The sequence below is a fragment of the Vulpes vulpes genome, chromosome 12, assembly GCF_048418805.1.
Source record: "Vulpes vulpes isolate BD-2025 chromosome 12, VulVul3, whole genome shotgun sequence".
Lineage (NCBI taxonomy): Eukaryota > Metazoa > Chordata > Mammalia > Carnivora > Canidae > Vulpes > Vulpes vulpes.
Window position 1 is genome coordinate 49,171,910 of NC_132791.1, and position 21,342 is coordinate 49,193,251.

The 21,342-nt window shown below is 45.8% G+C and overlaps 1 protein-coding gene across 17 annotated transcripts in view; it reads left to right on the forward strand.

The window, feature by feature from the left end:
• The window catches only part of KLHL3 (kelch like family member 3), a 271,050-nt gene extending 251,905 nt beyond the window's left edge, over positions 1–19,145 (forward strand). For all 17 annotated transcript variants that reach the window (XM_072728520.1, XM_072728519.1, XM_072728521.1 and 14 more), the window contains 5 exons: positions 724–825; positions 3,797–3,925; positions 8,020–8,160; positions 10,181–10,324; positions 14,594–19,145. In XM_072728520.1, coding sequence (XP_072584621.1) covers positions 724–825; positions 3,797–3,925; positions 8,020–8,160; positions 10,181–10,324; positions 14,594–14,622 — 545 coding nt within the window. In that variant the 3' untranslated portion in view covers positions 14,623–19,145. The remainder of the gene's footprint in view (positions 1–723; positions 826–3,796; positions 3,926–8,019; positions 8,161–10,180; positions 10,325–14,593) is intronic.
• The last annotated feature ends 2,197 nt before the right edge of the window (positions 19,146–21,342 follow it).

The window sequence follows — 21,342 nt, forward strand, 5'->3', positions numbered from 1 at the left end:
TGGATAGGACCTGAGAATAAAGAGAAAAAAAGGGAATGGAGCATTGTTTCTTTAAGAAGTTGCTGTCAGCTGTAAGTAGAAAGTCCTACTATATGGTGGCTTATGCAATTGAGAAGTACTTTTCTACCCATGAAACAGGGACTCTGGAAGTTGGTAGTTGCTCACTTCATCCACTTGATCAAGAATATTGTGGCCAAGCTCTTTAAATGTCTCTTGGCTATGTTCTTCTGATCATAAGATGTCTGTGGTAGCTTAAGCCAGCACATTTGTGTTCCAGGTGGCAACAGCAGGTTGGTGTTGGCACCTGTATCAGAAATACAAATGCTATTTCAGAAATGCCCATCAGACTTCCACTTAGGCCTCATTGCTTGGGTCACCCCTAGGGTGGGAAGGTAAGTGTTCAGCTTCTCATGTAAAGGAAGAGAAGGGAAAAGGTGTTAGGTGAGGCAACCTCAGGTTTTTTCCCCTATTCTGTAGTTGTAACGGTTAACATTTGCAGGGCAGTTCAGTTGTATCCCTGTGTCCTCTCATGACCTGCCCTGAGTCAGGTCTTGGTGCACCTCCCATGCAGATGTGCTTTAGGGAGCTGCCCTAGGCCACACAGCAAAGTAGAGGTGGTGCTCAGCCATACATGCAGGTCTCTGACCCTCTCCCCAGCTTTTCTTGGGCACACTGGGTGAGGCCTCACACCGTAGGGAATCTCATGAGTCTCTTGTCTCCCAGGCCTAGCATCCGTGGAAGCCTACAGCTACAAGACCAATGAGTGGTTCTTCGTGGCTCCAATGAACACACGGCGGAGCAGCGTGGGTGTGGGCGTTGTGGAGGGTAAGAACAAAAGTGCGTGGTGGCCTATCTGTGCCCCAGCCCGCAGGTCTTGTCCTCATGCCCTGGCTCTAGTCCTCCCATCACAGCTCTGAGTCAGGTACTAGTCTCCTGATGGAACAGGTGAGGAAAGTTGAGGTGCAGCTACTGGCTCGAGGCTAGCGGGTGGCCTGCTGTGTTGGGAAGAGTAAGAGAAGCCTAAGGGGAAACACCGGCCTGTTCCTTTGGCCACTTGTCAACAGTTCTCTTACAGGTTGAAGACTCAGGGTCAACATATAACTGAGGAGCATAATGTGATGGGGGGTAAGAATCATTTCATTTAATTAATTTTATTTTCCTATTCCTATGTTGACACATTAACAGAGCCTAGGGTGAAGTGGGCATTTCCTTCCAGGTCTGATTACTGTCACTGCAGGACAGGTTGGTCACAGAGTCCTGCTCTTGTCAGGAAGGGTGTGTGGGGTGAGGCAGGTGGGAGTGATTAGGTCTGGGGCTCAGTTAGACTGTAGTTTATAAATGGCTCCTTTATATACAAATTTTGTTCCCAAAATCCTTTTGAAGAAGATAGGCAAGGCTTACATTTTCTCCATTCTCCACATGGGGAAGTAGAATGCCAGAGGGGCAAGTGATGTGCTCATTCGTAAATAGCACAGCCAGTCCTGGAGCCTGGGTCTTCTGACTCCAAACTCACTGCTCTTTCTATCATGCTACACTCTTTCAGACCATTAGCAAATTCTATCAGGGAGTCTTAAAAATATGTGTGAATTCAATGTATTAAAGCACAGAGTATGATTTGGACTAAAATGTCCTACTTTGTAGGACAACACTGTCTCTCTGCTTTTCATGTGCACCCCAAGAACACCCTTACTTGCTTTGGGGAAAGTTTGATATGCAGTGATTAGACAGTAATAGAAATATTCTTTTCTCTCACTGCATTTCTTGTTTTGTACCAGTATTGTGTAAATTTCCATTTAAAAGTACATTATTCTAACATACTAAACAAGTCATCCTGGTGAGTGCAAGGATTCCATCCTCCTATCAAGATAAATTGTTTTTTTGCAATCTCATCCTCCTGGTGGAACAGAAATTGATTTGTCTGCCAAATGTAAGTGCTTTGTCTAGCCACCTTCCCACTTCCCCCCTTGTTCCTCAGCCAGGAATATCAAACAATAGAGGAAGGGTTAAAAATAGCAAGTCCCTGTTAATAGACTCAAGGAGAAACCTTGAGTGGGTATTTTTTCAGCTGATACAAGGTTGAGATGGTTGGCGGGGGTTAGAGAAGTTGCCTTCATGGTAGTGATTTTAAATCCTCCCCTTGATGAGGGCTTTTGGGAGCATCTTGTGTGTGTGGAAGGAGTGCTGTATTGTAGCATGCCTTTTGACACAGAGGACAGCCTGGGAACGTGTTGATCTTGTGTATCCTAAATTTGAAGCCCTTTGGCTCTGGGTCATCCTGGGACAGCAGAGGGTCCTCCTCACAACTCCAGTGAAAATGTTTCAGGGGCACGTTACAGGGCTTCTGCTTCACTCTGGCCTTATAGGTACAGCTCTCCACGTTTCACGGTGCTCTCCTCCCTCTCCCTGTCTCCTACTGTGGCTGCCTGGTCTGAATGACACCGGGGTTGCCCTTGGGAGCTTCTCCTCTCCTCCACATCCCAAGCCTTCCTCTTTCCCAAGTGACTTAGGCTTTGGTGAGTGGTGGGCAGCTGGGAGGGCAGGTGGTTGTGTCTTGGCCAGCATACCCCATAGAAGCAGCCTGGACTCTAGAAGAGCTTCTGGGTCAGGAATTTCTCCTGTGGCTTAGGTGAGGATGGAACTGGAAAGGAGGTGTCCCTTTCTTTTAGAAGGTCCACTGGAAAGGATTCTGGGGCAGAAAACAAAACCAACCTCAGTGGTAGAAGAAGAAATAATTTTACATTTGATACAGCAATAGTTGTGCTGGTACAATGCATTTTTGAGCCTCTAACTTAAAATAATTGCCCACTTCCAAATAATGTTTGTTCTTTTGTTATTTCTCCCTTAGGAAAGCACATAGTGACAAAAAATCTCTTTTAATTAGTAACTCTATTAAGCGGATTTGCATTGGGCAGTGCTTATTTAGCCTACAGCTAGTGTTTAAGATCTTTATTATAACTCTCTTGTTCCCCATCAGTCTGTAGCCCACAGGTGAGGTAGGACTGCCCTCCCCCCCGCCCCCACACACACAAGGTGGGGGAGGCAGGAGTGGGAGAGAAGAGGCCCTCCATGCTTGAATCTCTGCTCTGGGAGCGCTCTAATGCCAATTTCCTGCCCCTTGTCCAACCTTACGCCTGGCCCCAGGCAGAAATGATGCTTTTGGATAGCAGCTTATGGTATTTTTATTTTAAAAATGGGTAATGGTATTTCAGGGATATTGTGCATGGCTCAAAGATTACAAGGGAGCCAATAGATGAGTTCCAGCCATCCTGGCCCAGAGTTGACACAGAGCACTCCATTCACATGCTTCATTTGCTGAAATTGTGGACTGAGCACACAAATGACGGTGAAGACAGGGTTTGGGTTCTCACTGAAGAATATTTTCCCATATTTGTTTCATCTGCCATTGTGAGCCTTTAGCCACAAAGTCAGCCTGCCTGCCTGTAGCTGGGGCCCTCTAGCTTTTTATGTCTTGGGTGCCTTATCCTGGAGAAGATCTAACATAGTGCACTAGCAAGAGTATGCTAAGCCCCAGTGGCATCAGACCATAGCTTTGCATGGGCACTGAGGGTGCTTACTTAGAAGCATGCTCAGTACGGCTTCAGGGAGCCTCATGGCGTATGAGGAAGTGGAAGGGAGGCATGTGAAGAATGCTTAGTCTGGTTTGTGATGCCTCTGGAGGAAAGGGGCCCTGAACTCTGGTGGAAGGGAAGGAGCGAACCCAGTGGGTTAAAGATGGAATTTCAGCCCAGCTCCAGTTACTTTCCAGCACCACCTTCAGCCACTGTGTCTGTTCCAGGGAAGCTATATGCTGTCGGGGGTTATGATGGGGCTTCCCGCCAGTGCCTGAGCACCGTGGAGCAGTACAACCCAGCAACCAACGAGTGGACGTATGTGGCAGACATGAGCACTCGCCGTAGTGGCGCAGGTATGAGGGAGCCCCAGGGTACAGGCTGTGTCTCATCTGCTCTCAGGTGGGTCTGGAGACCAGCAGGTGCATGTTCTACCTCATTGTACCTTCCTATTCTTTCCTCTTGATGTCTGGTATCCCACTAGCACCTTGTGTACCCCGACACAAGCACTTACAGATTAACCTCTCCCAGGGGATTTTCTCTTCACTGTGATCCCTTCTGTTTCTGTGGGGATATCTGTGTTCCTGGAAAGGGAACATTTGCTCTGTGCCAAGTGCCATCCTAATAAGAACCTTCTGTACTTGGATTGATCTCATCCTCACCACCGCCCTAAAAGGAAGACACAGCATTAATTCCAACTCAACAGGAAGTAAGTTGACCAGGGGGCGAATAATTTGCCCAAGGTCATTTAACTGGTAGAGTGGGATTCCCACTCGGCTTTGTCTCTGAAGTTAGCTTTTCTGACCCCTAAATTATCAGAGTCACATTCTTAGTAGAGCAGTGAGCGTGGCTGTCCCAGTCTCCAGTGGATGAAACTCAAGCCTGCCTGTCTGGGTTGAAAGCCAAGCTGTCAGTGTTCCTATTAGGAGATGAACTTACATCTCTCTTCCTGAACCCCTCACTCCATTCCCCACATGGAAAGGGAAGGACTTTGCAAGTGTGGCTCACTTCTGAATCCTGTGGGAAGACAAGGAGCCATGTGCTCTCTGGGATTTTCCAGGAAGTAGAGCAACAGCCCCCATCACCTCAGAGGCCCAAAGAAAGGGTCTGAGAGGACAGAGGCATGGAATATTGGGCCCTGGCTCTCTGTTCTGGTTCTGTTGGGAGCTGATGAGTGCTGAGCAGCCTGGGCCGGGTGGGAAGGTTGTGTGACTTCCTCAAAGGGAAGCAACAGTTGTGAGTTTCCACCAATAATACTCTTCCTTCTCATTTTTTTTTAATTTGAGGTGTAGCTGACATGCATTAGTATATTAATTTCAGATATACAACATTATGACTTGGTATTTGTATATATTATGAAATGATCACCACATACATTACATCTGTCACCACACATAGTCCAGAATTTTTTTTCCTGTGATGAGAACTTTTAAGATCTACTTTCTTAGCAAATTTTAAAATATGAAATACAGTTTTATTAATTATAGTTGCCATACTTCACCTGACATCCTCATGACTTTTTTATTTTATAAGTGGAAGTTTGTATCTTTTGGCCACCTTCACCCATTTGGCCCACCCTCTCACCCCCTGACCTTGGCAATCATCCATCTGTTCTCTATTTTATGAGCTTTGATTATTATTATTTTTTTTAAAGATTCCACATAGAAGTGGAGGTCATAGGATATTTTCTCTGACTTAATTTACTTAGTATAATGCCCTCAAGGATTTTCTTTTTTATATATTTTTTCTTTTGTGTGTTTTTGAAGATTGAATTATAATCTCACTTTATAGCACCAAGCATGTGAGTGTTTCCTCAGCATTCCTTAAAAACTATGCTATTTTAATATTAAATTAAAAAACCTGGGATCCCTGGGTGGCGTAGCGGTTTGGCGCCTGCCTTTGGCCCAGGGCGCGATCCTGGAGACCCGGGATCGAATCCCACGTCGGGCTCCCGGTGCATGGAGCCTGCTTCTCCCTCTGCCTGTGTCTCTGCCTCTCTCTCTATCTCTCTGTGACTATCATAAATAAATAAAAAAAAAAAATTTAAATTCAAAAACCTGTGTGTGCTCACTGGTTAGAAAAGAAAAGAGGTATATGGCCCCATTTAAGAAGCATTTGTGTTTGGGATGCTATTTTTAGTGGGCTTGTTTCTGCTAATTCTGACCAGTTGGCCCTTCCTAAACGTGGAGCAAATGCCTGAAAGTCAGGACACTGGTGCTTTAGTGCTGGGCCGGCTGAAGCTTACCATGAGACCTTGGGCAAATCCCTTCCTCCTTTCTGGCTTCTGATTCCTCAGATGTGAAATGAGTGGGTTATAGTAGACGTTCCTTAGAGGCCAATGCAGTTCACCCATCTCATGGCTCCTGTCCCTCCACCGAGCTCCTTGAGTAATCGTGGTTTCTAGGGTCTTAGTAGAGTTGTCTTCCCACCTCCTAGGAATCCTCTATGACTTGAGGTGTGAGAGCAAGTTCAAGGCTCAAGGATGTAGGGACAGCTCAGGAAGAGTGGGGTAGCCCTGAGATAGGGGGGTGGCTTCTAGGAATGTCTCAAGCAGGAAGTGTGGAGATGCAGCCCCGTGTGGAGCCACTAGCACAGACCTGCCTCACCTGCCTTAAATGGGCCTCTGGAGGCCAACAACTCTGTCTCTGCCAGGCAACCCAGGGGTTGTTGCTGTGTGGAGTTCGCTGGAACCGCTCTTGCCTTTACCTGGGCTAGCAGCCCTGGATGATGGCAGTTCTGCTGCCTGTGTCCTCAGGTGAAATCAGTTTAGGGAATGCTGTCTCTCCCAGAGTGGACACTTTACCTCATCACTGAGTCTTGGCATCAGGCTCCCAGGACGGATTTTGCTTTGTGCTTCATGTCCCTAAAGTGTGGGAAAGCCATCCCTCTGGAGAGGGGAACCCATATACTTGTGATAGTGGGTGTTCTTTGGTGGCTCAAAGAACCTTTGAAGTGCCAGGAGGTCCAGAAGACCTCTTTGTGAACATTTGCGGAACTGGCTACAAAAGGGCAGGGGTGACCCTGATGGCCTGGAATGCTGCTTGTTTTTTCACTAGGGTGTGAACTTTGCCGGCAGATGGTTGAGGAGTAGAGAGTCCATCTCTGGGACCCAGGCTGGGCTTGTTCCTGCTGAGCGTGGAAGAGGGGCAGATGAGGCTGCTTTGGAACACCCTGAATGTATTAAACCTGGCTGTTAGATAGCCGTTGCTGGTACAACACCACCATCTGCTGTTAGTTTATGGCAACTGTGGCATAATTGCTAGAGGGAATTTTACATATCTTCTCATTCAAACAATAAACCTGGTGTCGTCAGGTGCAGGGAAGCAGATGAGATAAGGCACCCAGGGTCCTTGTCGGTGTGAAGTTTATATCCTAGAAATCTGGTGCCCTGGGCTGACACCTGGCTGCACATCCCAGTCACCTGGGTGACCTCACCTCAGGTGAGGTGCTTTTTCTGATTTCCAGCCAGTGTTTGTGGGAGAGAGGCCCTGGATTCTGTCTTTTCAAAATCTCCCCACCTGAATGAGATGTAGCACATCGTGGGGTGGAGTCGCCCCTGCTCCCCTGGAACTGCCCATCCAGTCCAGCTCCCTTACTTTACCTGTGGGAGGACTGAAACCTCGAAAGAGGAAGTTGACCTGGTGGCAGGTTAGAGACACCCAGGTCCAGACCCCACATGTCCTGGACACCAGGTCAGTTGCTCTTTCTGGTCCTGGGCCACCGTCCTTCCTTCTGGCTTTTGTTTCTGTGACTTACATGAGAGGACTTTGAAAGGTTATTCTAAATCCTGTCCACAATGCCGTTCTAGGAGTCAGCTTAGGTCTGTCAACAGTGGGAGGGATTTAATGCCCCTCTGCAAGCTAAGAGGAGAGCATGTGGCAGAAAGAACAGCTTCTGCTTCAAAACAGATGAGGAGGTCCATGTGGTAATGATATCAGCACACCTGCTGCGTGGCTGGTCTCTGCTTTTAACTCTTTTTTACGCAACCCATATAATAGAAGGCTGAAGAATATGAGTAATACAACATTGTAGAAAAACTTGGCAACACAGACAGGCAAAAGGGAAGACAAATTTTACCATCTGGGAATAACTACTAAAGTTTTGGAAGTCTTGCAGTCTTTTTTTTTTCTTTGCATATACACCCTCTCTCCCCATTGTATACCCACATACACACATATTTGTTACATACGTATGTATATTTATGTTTCTTTAAATAGATACAGGATAATTTTTACTTTATCTTTGGGGAATTCTCAGGTTGACAGCCTTACGAGACAGGCAGGATGTCATTATATTTGTTTTACAGAAGAGGGCGCTGAGGCCCAGGGGAACAAAACAGCACTGTCCATGTCACCCTGCTGGTGACAGCCGCCCAGGACGGGATGCCAGCCCTCCTGGCTTCTGGTCACAGTGGCAGTCTGAGGCTGAGACACTGTGCTCTGCTTTTCAGGGGTCGGAGTGCTCAGTGGACAGCTGTATGCCACCGGCGGGCATGACGGGCCCCTGGTGAGGAAGAGTGTTGAAGTTTACGATCCTGGAACAAACACCTGGAAGCAGGTGGCAGACATGAACATGTGCCGGCGTAATGCAGGTAATACAGCCACTCTGTCCTTCCGTCCTTGTGGGGTGTGGGTGCAAATACTAGCTGTAAAAGAAGGGCAGAGGGGAGAGACCAGCAATGGCTGTCTAACAGAATCTGGGCCGGAACTTGTACCCCAAATGGAATTATCCCTTCGACAACTAGGTGCTGAGTTAGGAGAGGGGAGAGCTGGGGAGCACAAATGCTAGCCATATGGTCCCCCACTTAGATGCAGGGGCTGATAACTTTCACTGTACACGTGTGGACACAGACTGAAGAAAGCCCTCTTATTGCCACCAGAGCCTCCTTCCTAGTGGCCCTGTTGGGTAGTTGAGCACAGGGCTATGTGGATATGGCCAGTCAGTGACACTCGGTTCTGTGTTTCCTTCGCCAGTACCTGGCTTTGGAGTCTTCTCACTTCCCATCTGAAACCTGTCTCCTTTCTTGTAGGGGTAACCAGGCCCTACTTCATTCTCCAGTGGGAACACTTATCATCGTCCTCACTTTGTGCTTCCTAGCTCTCTGTCCCCTCCACCTTTTCCTTCCTGTGGGAATGATTTTTCTCAGAATGTTTAAATCTTTATTACGGAAGCCTGACATCCCTATTACACTCTTCCCTTTGACAGCTTTGCCCTATAGGTCGTGTCTTGTGTTGGTATATCTTGTTTTATGCCTCTTTGCTCTAATGAAAGTGTTGGCTTAGCTTAGCTTCCCAGGCTGGAAAGGCAAATAGATGACTTTCAGGTGGATTTATTTCCTTTACACTCAAATTATCTGTTTGCTAAACTCATTTGTAGCTTACATGTTGAAAGTGTAAACAAGGGGAGTTTATTAATTTGCCCATTGCCTGAGCCTGCTATGATACAACTTGGCATTTTGCCTTAAACCAGGTGAGCAAGGGATTGCAGAGCCCCCAAGACAGCCAGTGTATCAAGAATCCAGGAATTAAGTTTAAATGGAAATATGTGTATACGTACATATTCACATACAGATATTTCTCTTTTTTTATAGCAAAAGTGGAATCCTACTGTAATGCTGTTTTATAACTCGCTTTTCTAATCCACTTTACAATCTTTCATGATTATCTTATTATAACACAAAATAGATTTACATGGTATTTCAAATGGCTATATCACAATTTAACTCATTTACTATTGGACATTTAGGTTATTTCCATTTTTTCTCTAGTCATCCTTTTGTGTTATAAATGGTCCTTTGGCTAATCAGTGCATGCATCTAAAATTACTTCTCTAGAATATAAGTCCAAGAGTGAAATTTTTGAGCCAAAGGGAGCATATTTGCTTTCAGTTCCACTCAGGAAAGTGGTACATTGTATCCTCTCAACCAGTATTTGAGGTTATCTTCATCAATACTTATAATTACTACTTTTTTGAACATTGTCAGCCCCTTACTGTAATTTTGAAAGAAGACGTAGTTTATTAGACTATGACCTTTTACACTCTCGATGAGGAAAATCGTGTTTTCCTCTTTTGGACTCCTGCAGCATGAGATCTTGTCCTTAAGCCAGCTTTCTGTGAGATCAGGGCGGGAAGAGTGCCTTGTCTCTGGGAGCTATGTGTGGGTTCAGATCCAAGTCATGTGAAGTTATCACAGACACAACTGTTAGACACGTGTGGCTACACCAGCGTCTATCAGCGAAAACTTACGAGTGGGTCAGGAGTAGTGTATGTGAGATTCCCTGAGCATAGCTCAGTCCGCACATGGCACATCTGCATGCTCCAGTAGAGAGGAGCCATACGATGATACTCTAAGTGTTTATAGAGTCAGGGGCCAGGAATGTCCATGGGAGTGTATAGTGGTGAAGGCTCCCTGGTCAGAGAAAGGACCTTCTCAGAAAGGAGGATCGTTGGGGCCTAGTGATTGTTGTTGGCATGTTCTTCTGTGGAGTACAACTAAACCTCTGAGCTAGGGGAGGAGGAGCGCCTCCAGGGGACATCCAGGTATGTTTCCCATCCATTCCGACCCCTTTGTGGCTCCTGCTGTAATGTTTCCTGTGGCTTCTGATTCCCAGGTGTCTGTGCGGTGAACGGGCTCCTGTATGTGGTCGGAGGAGATGATGGATCCTGCAACTTGGCCTCGGTGGAGTACTACAATCCTGTCACCGACAAATGGACACTGCTGCCAACCAACATGAGCACGGGGCGGAGCTATGCAGGTCAGTATGCTTTACCCCCGATTCCACCTTCCCCCCCACCCCACTCCTACACAGGGGATGCAGGGCAGGGTGGAGGTAAGTTTGCTTAACTTAGGACTACGTGCCTCCTCCAGGGATAGCAGATAATTTTCAGAGGTCACCACTCCTTTCTATGCCTGCCGCAGATTCCTCTAATGAGCACTGGTTTCCCCAGTGAACCTGAATGCAGGCCCAGAATTCTTTTTAACACCCATGTTCTGGGGAGCCACTTCCACCTGCCTCAATTTGTCATAAGAGGTTTAAAAATTTCATTGCCATTTCTGGGTTACCAGGTACAATAAGATATAGTCCTTGCCTTCCAGAAATTTAATTGGAAAGATAAGATTTGTCTACATGAAATAGGAGATACAGGACAACGTACACATAACTTCTAAATGGAATGTGCTATGCTGTACATACTGTAAGGCATGACAGGTGAGAACTTCCTGGAGGAAATGAGCCATGATCAACTCTGAAGGTGGGCCCCAGTGACATGGCTAGCTGCCCTTTGCCAGGTGCTCCCTCCCTGTGCCACAGGGTAGTGTTCAGGACCCTGTACACGTTCACTGCCATCTTTTCAAGAACTCTCTGGGTGCCTGGGACTGGTTCCTTCCATTTTACAGATGATGAAACTGGGGTTTGGAGAATATAAGTAACCTGCACAAGACCACATAGCTCAAAAAATGACAAAATCAGCATTCAGACTCAGGTCTGACTCTTGAGTCCATGCCCTCTGGACAACCACAGCTGACGGGGGAACACATTCCAGGCCAGATATGCAGGCAGGAGTAAGGAATGATGCTGCTACAGGGGCTTATACCTGGGGATTGTGTGTAAAGGGGTTGGTGAGGTTTGGGAGGCCGGATGTAGCTAGTGCCGCTGACAATGAGGGTCTATAGAGAGACACACAGACTCATATACACCTGAGGTAGCTCCGCAGCTTGCATCTCATCTTCCAAGAACTGGGATAGTTAGAGCTTACAGTTATTTATTGACTATATTATTGAACACATAGCAATGCACCCTAAGTATCTTACAACCACCGTCTCCTGAAGTGTACGTCATGACTCTAGTGGTATTCTTACCCCTTTTATGCATCAGAAGGCCAGTCATTCATTCTTGTTTGGATGTCAGTACAAAGGAAGACTGTGCCGTGCAGGCTTGAAGGAGTTTTTACATCATATTTTGTCAACATAGGCTCTCCGTGGCAGTGACTTGATTTTACTTTTTTCCCTTGTTTAGGATTTTCCTCAACTAAATATAAAAGATTTTAGAGACATGTTGGTCTTAGAGTGATTCTTTTCTTGAGGTTAATTATTAAAACTAGTATTTTCAAAACCATAGTGGGAGGAGCAGGGCCTTTTTAAGCATGAAGTGGTGAGGCCAATGAGGGATTGATCCCTCCTTGGGCTCCTAGTGGGCCTTAATGAGAAGGGAAGATTTAGGTATAAAGTGGTTAGAATTTCATGAATGTGAGGAGTATTTCATGTCGACTTCTTTATTGTCTGTCCACTCTAGAAGCAGATGGGAGAGGGAGAAGCAAACATGTAATCTGTCCTCAAATCCGTTGACTGAATGAATCCATTCTTTTAGAATCTAAAGAAATTGCCTGAAATGCAGAGACATATGGATAGTAATTCATTTGGAGTATTACTTATGATAAGCAAAGATCTGAGAAGTACTTAATGTCTGAGATAAGGGAAAGAGTGAAACTGTGGTATATTTAGACAATGAAAGTTTTTGGGCGGCTTCTCGGTGGCTCAGCAGTTGAGCATCTGCCTTTGGCTCAGGTCATGATCCCGGGGTCCTGGAATGGAGCCCCTCATTGGGCTGTCTGCGTCTCTCCCCACCTCTGCCCACTGCTCCAACCACTTGTGCTCCCTCTCACATTCTCTCTGTCAATAAATAAAATCTTTTTTTTTTTTAAGTGTTTTTTAACATCATGAGAGAATGTTTGTGCCAGAGGTGAGGGGAGGTCGTTATGCAAGGTATGTACCATGCGAGCTCAGCCAAATCATCCTGGATCATGAACGTTTGAATAGCTGCTGCTTAGAGAAGGGAGTATTGAAGTCAGATCTCAGTGGGAGTTCCAGTTCTGCCACTTGGCTGGGACTCTGGGCAAGGTAACTGGTCTGACTGAACTTCTTGTTTTCTCATTTGTAAAATGAGAATAAATTCACACCAAGTGTCTTACGGCTGTCATGCAGTGATATGTGGAATGCCTGGCACAGTGCCTCCCTGGCATGTAGCACCCACTCAGTGGATGATCATGATTATTTTCAAAGGCTAGGAAATAGTCCAAAAAGATAATGATGACTCTCTTTGTATGAAGAAATTCAGTTTTTTTCCTTGTGTTCTTCTGTGTTTTCCAGATTTCCTGTAATGACAATATTTTACTTAAAAAATTATTTGTTTTGAGAGAGAAAGAGAAGGCCAGAGGCAGAGAGAGAGAGAATCTCAAGCAGACTCCACATTGAGCTTGGAGCTTGATATGGGGCTTGATCCTAGGACCCTGAGACCATGACCTGAGCCAAAATCAAGAGTTGGCTGCTTAACAGATGGAACCACCCCAGTGCCCCAAGAATATTTTACTTTTCTGATCAAAAAAGGAAGTTTGTATAAAACAATACAGGGCCCTGCTTTTTTTTCTCTCTATTTTTAAAAGCTTTCTTATGAAAGAATCCTGAGGTATGGGTAGCTCCAGTGGTGGGGCATCTGCCTTTGGTTCAGGGCATGATCCTGGGATGTTGGGGTCAAGTTCTGCCTCAGGTTCTCCACTTGGAGCCTGCCTCTCCCTCTGCCTGTGTCTCTGCCTCTCTCTGTGTGTCTCTTAAGTAAAAAAAAAAGGGGGGGGGGATCCTGAGGTGCAGGTGAGATGCTGTTAAAGTGGAAGCACATCCAGGTCTGGTGACTCAGGCTGCCCATCTTTGAGCTTTTCTATCTATACCTTTATCCAGAACTCACATGCAGGTATCTTAGCAGAATCTCACCACTGGGATATCCTGGCATTTCTTTAAGCAATGTTCTCTCGACCTCATCTGCAACCAGAAGATTTTATAGTTCTGGGAATATGCGAAAGTAAGGCTCCAGTCAGATACTCCGTACCAGTAGACCTTACCTATAAATTAGGATTTTGTTCAGGAAAGCAGATAGGTACTTGCTTAAATAAGGAAGGCATGTATCTGTCTCAGGCAGAAGGAAGTCCAGGGCTGGCCTAGGGCTCAGACTGTCATTGAAGAACCAGGTTTGTCCTCCCTTTCCTTTCCTGTTTTGCCAGCTTTACCAACAGCTGCCGCTGCTGCCTTGGGCCATGTATCAGCATTCTTCCAGGCGGGGCGGCAGACAGAGCCAAAGCTGTGGCCCTGGCACACGTGCCTTCCAATGGTTTTGGCCAGGACTGGGTCACGCGGCCCTTCCAGCTGCAAGGCAGTCTGGGAAGCCGAGTTGAATAACATACTGGTCTCTGCATTTGAGGATAGCAAGTAGAAGGGAGGTTGGCTGAGTCCACCTACAGTATGTGCCACGTTACAGAGACCATCTAGGGTCATCTGTGGACTCACGAAGCTAGCCATACTTGAGTATGGTTCATTTTGGCTAATACCATACCAAAGACTGATGTGTCTGGACTGTTTTTCCAAGTATAACATTGAGCACTGGAGGGGGCTTTCAGTCAGGTGACATCAAACATTATGGGAGCTCAGCCTGAAGAGGTCCATGGATTTGCCTGAGACCACGTTGCAGCTTGACTGGTGGCAGGGCTAGCACCGGCATTCCGCTTTTCTGACTTCAGTGAAGTCAGTTCACTCTTCTTTTCAGTTCATTTCAGTGTCTTGTAAAAGTCGGCATGAATCACTGTCACTTCTCTTAAAGTGATAGAGAGATAGAGCCATGGAGCTGCTTCTGGGCAGCCAGTGAAGGTGGGGAATGTCATTAAGCTGAGCTCTGAGGCTGGAAAAGGAGTCATCATGACGAGAACTGTGTCCATGTGATAATGTGAAAGGAGACCACTAAGCTGTGGTGCTGAAGGACTGTGCTTGTGGGCTTACGTGTCTTGCTGAGACTTGACTGGGCCACTAGAGTAGGAAAGAACCAGCGGCTGGCAGTCTGAGTTCTCGGGCCCCACAGTGTTTGGATACCAACATGCCCATTTCCCTTGACTGGGCCTTTGGGATGTCTTGGGCTCATGAACTCCATGGGACTCTGAATAACTTGGAAGAAGCTAAGTCGGTAACTTTCTCTCCCTTTTTTTAGGTGTTGCTGTGATTCACAAGCCCTTGTGATCCCCACTCCCACTGCCAGGAGGTGGAGGAGGGGTGGGGTGCTGCCTGTGACTCAGAACAGTGGCACCATGACTGCTGGGTGCCACTCACTGTGAGAAACAGCAATGGAGTCAGAAGTGCCCTCCTCCGATGTGGCAAAGTGGTGTCTGGCCTGAAGACTGGTGACCTGTCTCCTGCTCCCCTGAAGCATTCAGGCCTCCTCCCTGAGCAGTGGGTTCCTGATAGCTCGAGGCAGCACCTTTGGGCTTTATTGTGTGTTTCTATGGGAACACCTGAGAAACCTGTGTGTGTGTGTGTGTGTGTGTGTGTGTGTGTGTGTGTGTGTGTGTAGAACATGGTGTTCCACTAGGTTGGGGGATGTGTGACAATCTACTGGATTTCTTTACTACTGATCCTTCTGTGCTAGAAATCAAATCACAGAAACCTCTTTTCTGGATTTACCCCATGGGAACCCTGAGATTACTAAAGCTGCTGTCTTCTGGAGGTCCGGTTGAACAGGCCAGGAATGTCCAGAAATGACTGGTGACAGGGGCATTGCTTTGACCATGCCTGTAGACTGGCTTTGACTACTGGCACTGTCTGCAGAAGAGCTGGGCATTATTGAATCTGCACTGTGTCTTCTGTGTGCTAGAACTGGGAACAAATGGGTTCCTTAGCCCCTCCCAATGGGTGCTCTTCTTTGGGCTCTCTTCCAGGAAGCAGATGAGAACCGTCTAGTCCTTGATGTTTGGGATGCTTTTGTGTCTCTTCAATTGGAAAAACTAGCTCTTTGGAGAAGCCCCGAGTATGACACTGGAGAAAAAAAATATGTACACATGAAAGACAAAAACAAAACAACAAACCAAAGTGGTAAGGCAGTTCCTGTCTAAAATGGTCTCAGAGAGGATCCTACTTCTGAGTTTTGTTGGGATAGACAGTGCCCATTTATACTTATTACCCAGGCTTAATTATTCACAGCATCCTGTTTTACTCTCAAAAGTGTTCTTGGTTTGGAGGATAAGTAAAAGGTCACCCTACCTCCAAACCCAAAGATAGTTTTGCCCCTGCCTTGGGGTCATATGTGATCTAGATGGACATGGATGACTTCAAAGGAGTACACCAGCTGGAGCTGACCCTCAGCATTTGATGGCGATGGTCAGATCTGAGGTCCTCGTCTTCCTTTCCTTGTACTCTCTCTCCCCTTGTTCCAGGGCCTGCATCCTCTCTCCAGCCCTCACAATACTTCCTTCCTCCTTGTTTTTCCTGAGAGAGAGGAGGTGGTAAATACCCTGAATGTGTGATCTCTTTCAGGGTTACCTGCATTTTAAAAGAGGAGCTTGGTGAAAGCTTTGCTAATTCACAGGCAAAAATTATTAGTGACAGAACTTCAAGCATCTGGAGGGGGAGGGATTTGAGGACACATGGAATCAATTTTCATTAAAAAAAAAAAAAAGATGTGAAACTGTTCCTCAAATTGCAAATCACTTGTGTTGGAATTTGTGGCATAAGAAGGAAAGGTCTTGTGTCTGGAGAATAGTGTCACGTTGTCGGGGCTGGGGATTAATGCTCCCTGGTGTGGTGGTCCATTTACAGGAGTCAGGGGGCTTTGTGGAACCTGATAAGGGACTTCTGGTATCACTGGGCTACTTCCAAGCAGATACTAAAGGAGACTGGCACCCTCCCAGCTCACTCTGGCAGGAATAAAGCCAGTAGCCTCCCTAGTAGTTGGCTGCTTTGTGTATTTAATGCATATTTTTGAGCACTAAACACTCAACTCTCTTGAAGAAGAAACGTCTTCTGATGTTGAGCAGATATTTCAGTGAGACGTTTGGAGGGCAGCACTGAGGCATCTGGAATTTTTAGCGGCTTCGGAAAAAGGCTAAAATATCCAGCTTTGTTGGACATGGAGGAAATATTTCCAGGGGAATCAAGGCATGCCTTCAGTTAGGTGCTGGCCACTGGAGATGACAGTGGTTTCGGAGCTCTGCCTTGGCTTGGAAGCTGATGGAATGAACTTCTTGTTGCCAGTGTTCTTCCTCTCAGCCTGAGGAAGGCTTGGGGCTTCCTTTTGGTTTCTGGTGGGGATGAGGCTGGGGGTTGGGGTCCCATGTGTGTTGTTCACACAGCTCCTGATTTCAGATTAAAGGTGAACTTCCCACCCCCTCTCCCAGCACCTGGGAGCTGAAATTTCATGCATATGTGGGAGAGGTTCTTGTTTTTCATCTGCCTAGAGTGGGTCCCTTCCCTCAGAGCTCACCAGCCGTATTTTCTGCTTTTGGAGTTTTGCTATTGATTCCACGTCGCAGCTCCCCAGGAAGCACTGCCCATTTGCCAATAGTCCTGCTGAGGCCACATTCATTTCATCCTCATGCTTCCTTTCTCATGGGGACTCTGACACTGGTACGTCACCACCAAAAAGCCATTGGGCTCTAGCTGCCCACAGATGCCATTTAAAACCTGCTGTCTCACTATCACTAGGTACGATTCTCTCTCCACAGTGAACACAACTGACTTGATTTCAAATCTGTGCTGGTCACATGGTAGGTGAACCCCTTGCGCCCCCCCCCCCCCCATCTGGGTGGCCACAGCTGCTTGTGAATGCAGCTTTGTGGATGGCATATCTGAAAGCCGATCACAGTGATGAGATGGAATTGCAGCCCAAGGTTAGAAGCCGCTTAGATGCTGCTTGGATACTGATTTGGACAACACAGAAGTCATACTCTGAATTCCAAAGTCACTTCTAAGTACTTAATGGCATCTCTCCTTCTAAAAAGTTGCAGTATTATGCAAATGAAGCTGACCTCATTTTCTGCTATGCAGTAAGAACACTTAATTCTCTTTAATGATAAACGAGTTGCAATATCCCCTAGCATGCTTTTCGAGCTGTGTTACTTTGATATCTGTTGTGTAATGTTTGTAAATTCCTGAGCCAGATCCTTTCAAAGATTGCCTTTTTATAAAACTGAAGCTATAGCTTTCAGGCTAAACTTTTAATGTAGATATTTTTATAAGATAATTTTTTAGGATATTTGAATTGATTTTTATTATCCATGATAATGAGAAGTTCTGTTCCATAAGTCATTCACTCTTATAGTTCATGCCTGTAACTATTTTCCCTTTGCTTGTCACCCTCCAAAAACAGATTTTTCAGTAGTTCTGGGTAGATGAGTCTTTTTTACTTTGAGTTCTCTTTCTCATACCATATTTGAGGGAGATTGCTGGAAAACACAATCACTGGTGTCTCTAGAATTGCTTAGGGACTAATGTTTAGCCTGACTCAGCAATTACCCTGTACTGCCTGGCCACTGTTTTGGAGTCCGTTCCTTGCAGGAGTGAAGCTGGTTGACCCATCTCCTGGTGTCTCTCACTGCCTGGTGCTGAGCCTGGCATGCTGTAGCATGGAGATGCTCCAGAGAAAGTCTGCCCTCCAGTGTATACTCCCAGGAGTTTCCTAGGTCTAGTAAACTAGTCCTCATTCTTTTCTGTCCCGTTGTTCTTCTGAAGCTTCCGCCAGCTAAAGGCCTTTGTTGCTGGATGATGTCCCTTTTGGAAGCATCTTGTCTATAAACTTTAAAAGAGGGGTCACTCCTCATGATCATTGAGAATGTGTTAAGCATGTCCTTTACAGATGCTTATACTACACCTAAAACTTACTTGTTTCTTGAGCTTTATCTATATACTCCAGGCTCTATTTTATGTATTTTTCTGCCATTAGCCTCATTGAAAAAAATCTTTTATTTTCATTTTTGGGATAGGTGCCATTTGAATTGCCTCCATGCTCCCCATTTGCACCTTTTGGATCAGGTTGGGAGATTGAACAAACTCCTATTCCAGTTAGCTGGAGTTTTTAAGGTTTTGTTTTCCCGGAGAAGCAAGGAGGTTGGATTTTTTTTTTTTTTAAGTGTTTGCACTATTTAGCGTCCTAAGCCCCTCGTGTTAAGCTGTGCTGTGTGTGCTGTGTGACCAAGCAGCAGCACTTTTGACATTTGGGAATGGAAGAGACTTCTATAGTGGATAATCACAACTTCATAGCCCCTACACAGCCTTTGTCATGGGGCTAAGTGTCTCGTGGATATGGCATGAGCCAAGGCACGAATGCTTGTAGTGGCATTTGGAGAAACAAATTATGTTCTTTCCTTGGGTTATGAGTTTGAAAATTATTTCCCCCTCTTTCTCAGTGGCATAAAAGGGCCCTTGTTCGACTTCTTATTTAATTTGTGTATGATGTATAAAATACTTTGAAAGAAGACTCAAGACGCTGAATGTGTATGTTTGTGTGGGTGCTCTGTCCATGTGGTTGTCCATAGGCAACCAGACTTGATCACTGATGCCCTGTTAACACACTGCATTGGTAAGGTCCTTGATCTGCTCTTCTCTGCTTGGATGTTAGAGCCCATCTGTCTTGTAAAAGAACACTTGTCATATCCTCCATCAGTTACAGTGGTAGCTGAAGAAACCATTCCTCAAATGTATTATTTCAATAGGAATCAAATTTTAGTTTCCCATACTTTGTGTTAATTTTAATAAAAGCTGAACTGTGAAAACCTTTCTCAGTTTTTCATTTCTATAGTCCAGGCTCTTCACTAGGTCTTATTCCTGTGTATCTTCAGATTAATTTTGTTTTCCTCTCTGACCTCAACACAGTACCATGCCCACAAAGATCTTCTTCAGTGAGTCCCAGAGAGGCCAGTCCCTCCAGTCAGTGTTTGGTGGTGTAGGCAACTGTCCAGCGATCACTGTCAGGTGGGTGTGCTGGTCTTGGGCACGGAGAAGAGGAAAAAGAGATCTGGCTGTAAATAAATATTGATTTTCAGAAGTTTTTTAATAAGACCTAGAGGTTTTATAGACATCTTGTTTTTATTGTTACATATACAAATATTAGTTGTATTTTATTAAATATGTACAACTTTTAAATGTCTATTTATAAAGTATCAACATATATGAAATAATACTAGACTATATTTACCAAGTATGTACTATGTTCCAGGCACTTATGTAGTGCTTTACCTCTGTGAACGCATTTAAGGCTCATCGGTTCTGAGTGACTGCTATCTTTTACAGATGAAAATATGAAATGCAGAGGGGTTAAATAACTTGCATAAGGTAGCAGTGCTGAAGGAGGCTGCTAAATGCAGTGATGCAGAAGGGCCTAGTTTTACCTCACATCCACTGACGGGTTCTTTCTCTCTGGCACAATTGTGTTTAAGTCCCTTTTGTTTCCTCCCTCCCTCTGGGTGGGGATGGGGACAGGTCTCCTGAGTTTACATTCTGCTTTAGGAGTAGAGAATCTTCCTAGCTTTGGCTCCACTGACTCCAGAGAACAGGGGATTTAGTAGCACGTGTATAACTGTTTATATTACAAAGGAGTTTCAAGGGATTTTTTTTGTTGTTGTTGTTTCTCAGAAAAGTCTAGTGAGGTAGCCAAGGCAGGTGTATTTTGTGCAGTATGTCTCTACCTAGTGTGTACCATGGGCACTTCCTCAGTGGAGGGACTGGTATGTGTGGAACACGCAGAGCAGGTGATTTATTAGAAGTAGTGATTCTTTCTCTAATCATTCCTATTACACAGATGGGGCAATAGACTAAGAGGAGGTGAAGCAACTTGCTCAGAGTCCCAAAATCAGAGCTTGGACTCTATCACCCAAAGTCAGTTGGCTCTATACAACAGAGTGACAGCAGTGGCTTAACCAAAGAGTGGGTTATTTTGCTCACATAAACGTGAGTCCAGAGTTAAGCACTCCAGGGCTGACACAGCAGTTCCATGTCATTGTTGGGATCCTGGGTCCATCTGTTTTTTTTTTTTTAATCTTCCATCCTTTCCATGTTACAGGATAGATGTTCCACAGCTATTGCCATATCTGCAAAAAGGCAGGAAAAAAAAAGGCAAGGGGCAGTACAAGAAAGAGGGCAGTGCCTGTACAGGAGAGAAAAAACCTTCCCAGAAATCCTTAGTAGAATACTGCTTAGATTTCTCTCAGGGCCCTAGGCTGTGGGGGAGTCAGAGGAGGTGAAGGCTTTCAACTGGGTGCATTGCTGCTCCAGACGAACTCAAGAGTTGCACTGGGGAGAAGGAAGATGAGAATGTACGTTGAGTAGACAAGAGCTGTGTTGGCTACAAAGCTCCTCTTAACTTCCTGTCTCCAAAAGCCATGCGGTTCCCTCTTTACCAGTCAGTTGATCCATCCTTTCACTTCTGGCCCTGGAATTACCTTGGCAAAGCACTAACCATATGCAGGGCTCCTTGTCATTGAGGGCTAATGGTGCTCCCTCTGCCCTTGGCCCCTGCTGAGGGGATTAAATGGGGGTCCTGGTGTAGTTCTCCTGTCAGATCCTCACTAGCTGTCTCCCTTGCTATATCGGCATCAGGGTGGATGGCTCTCCTGCAGGATGAATGAGAAATCCCAAGCAAAGTGCACTTTTAGGAGCCTGTCATTGAGGCTTTAGAGGCAGCTCATTTATCAGCTGTGCAAGTTTTCCTGAAGCACTGATTGAGGAGGCCTGTCAGCTGCAAGATCTATGACCTTTATCTCAAGAGTGACCCATGTATGCATCACCATCAATCTTTCTGAGCCACAAACTGGGAGGCAGAGGCGGGTGAGATTTGGTGTTGGTCTCTTAGAGGCAATTTTCCCAACTCCTTTGTCCTCTTGTCCTCCAGGATGTCCTCACTTTTAATGGTGGCTCACTGGGTGGTGTCCAGGGCTGTGCTGAGCCCAAGGAGGTCAGGAAAATGATGTGCAC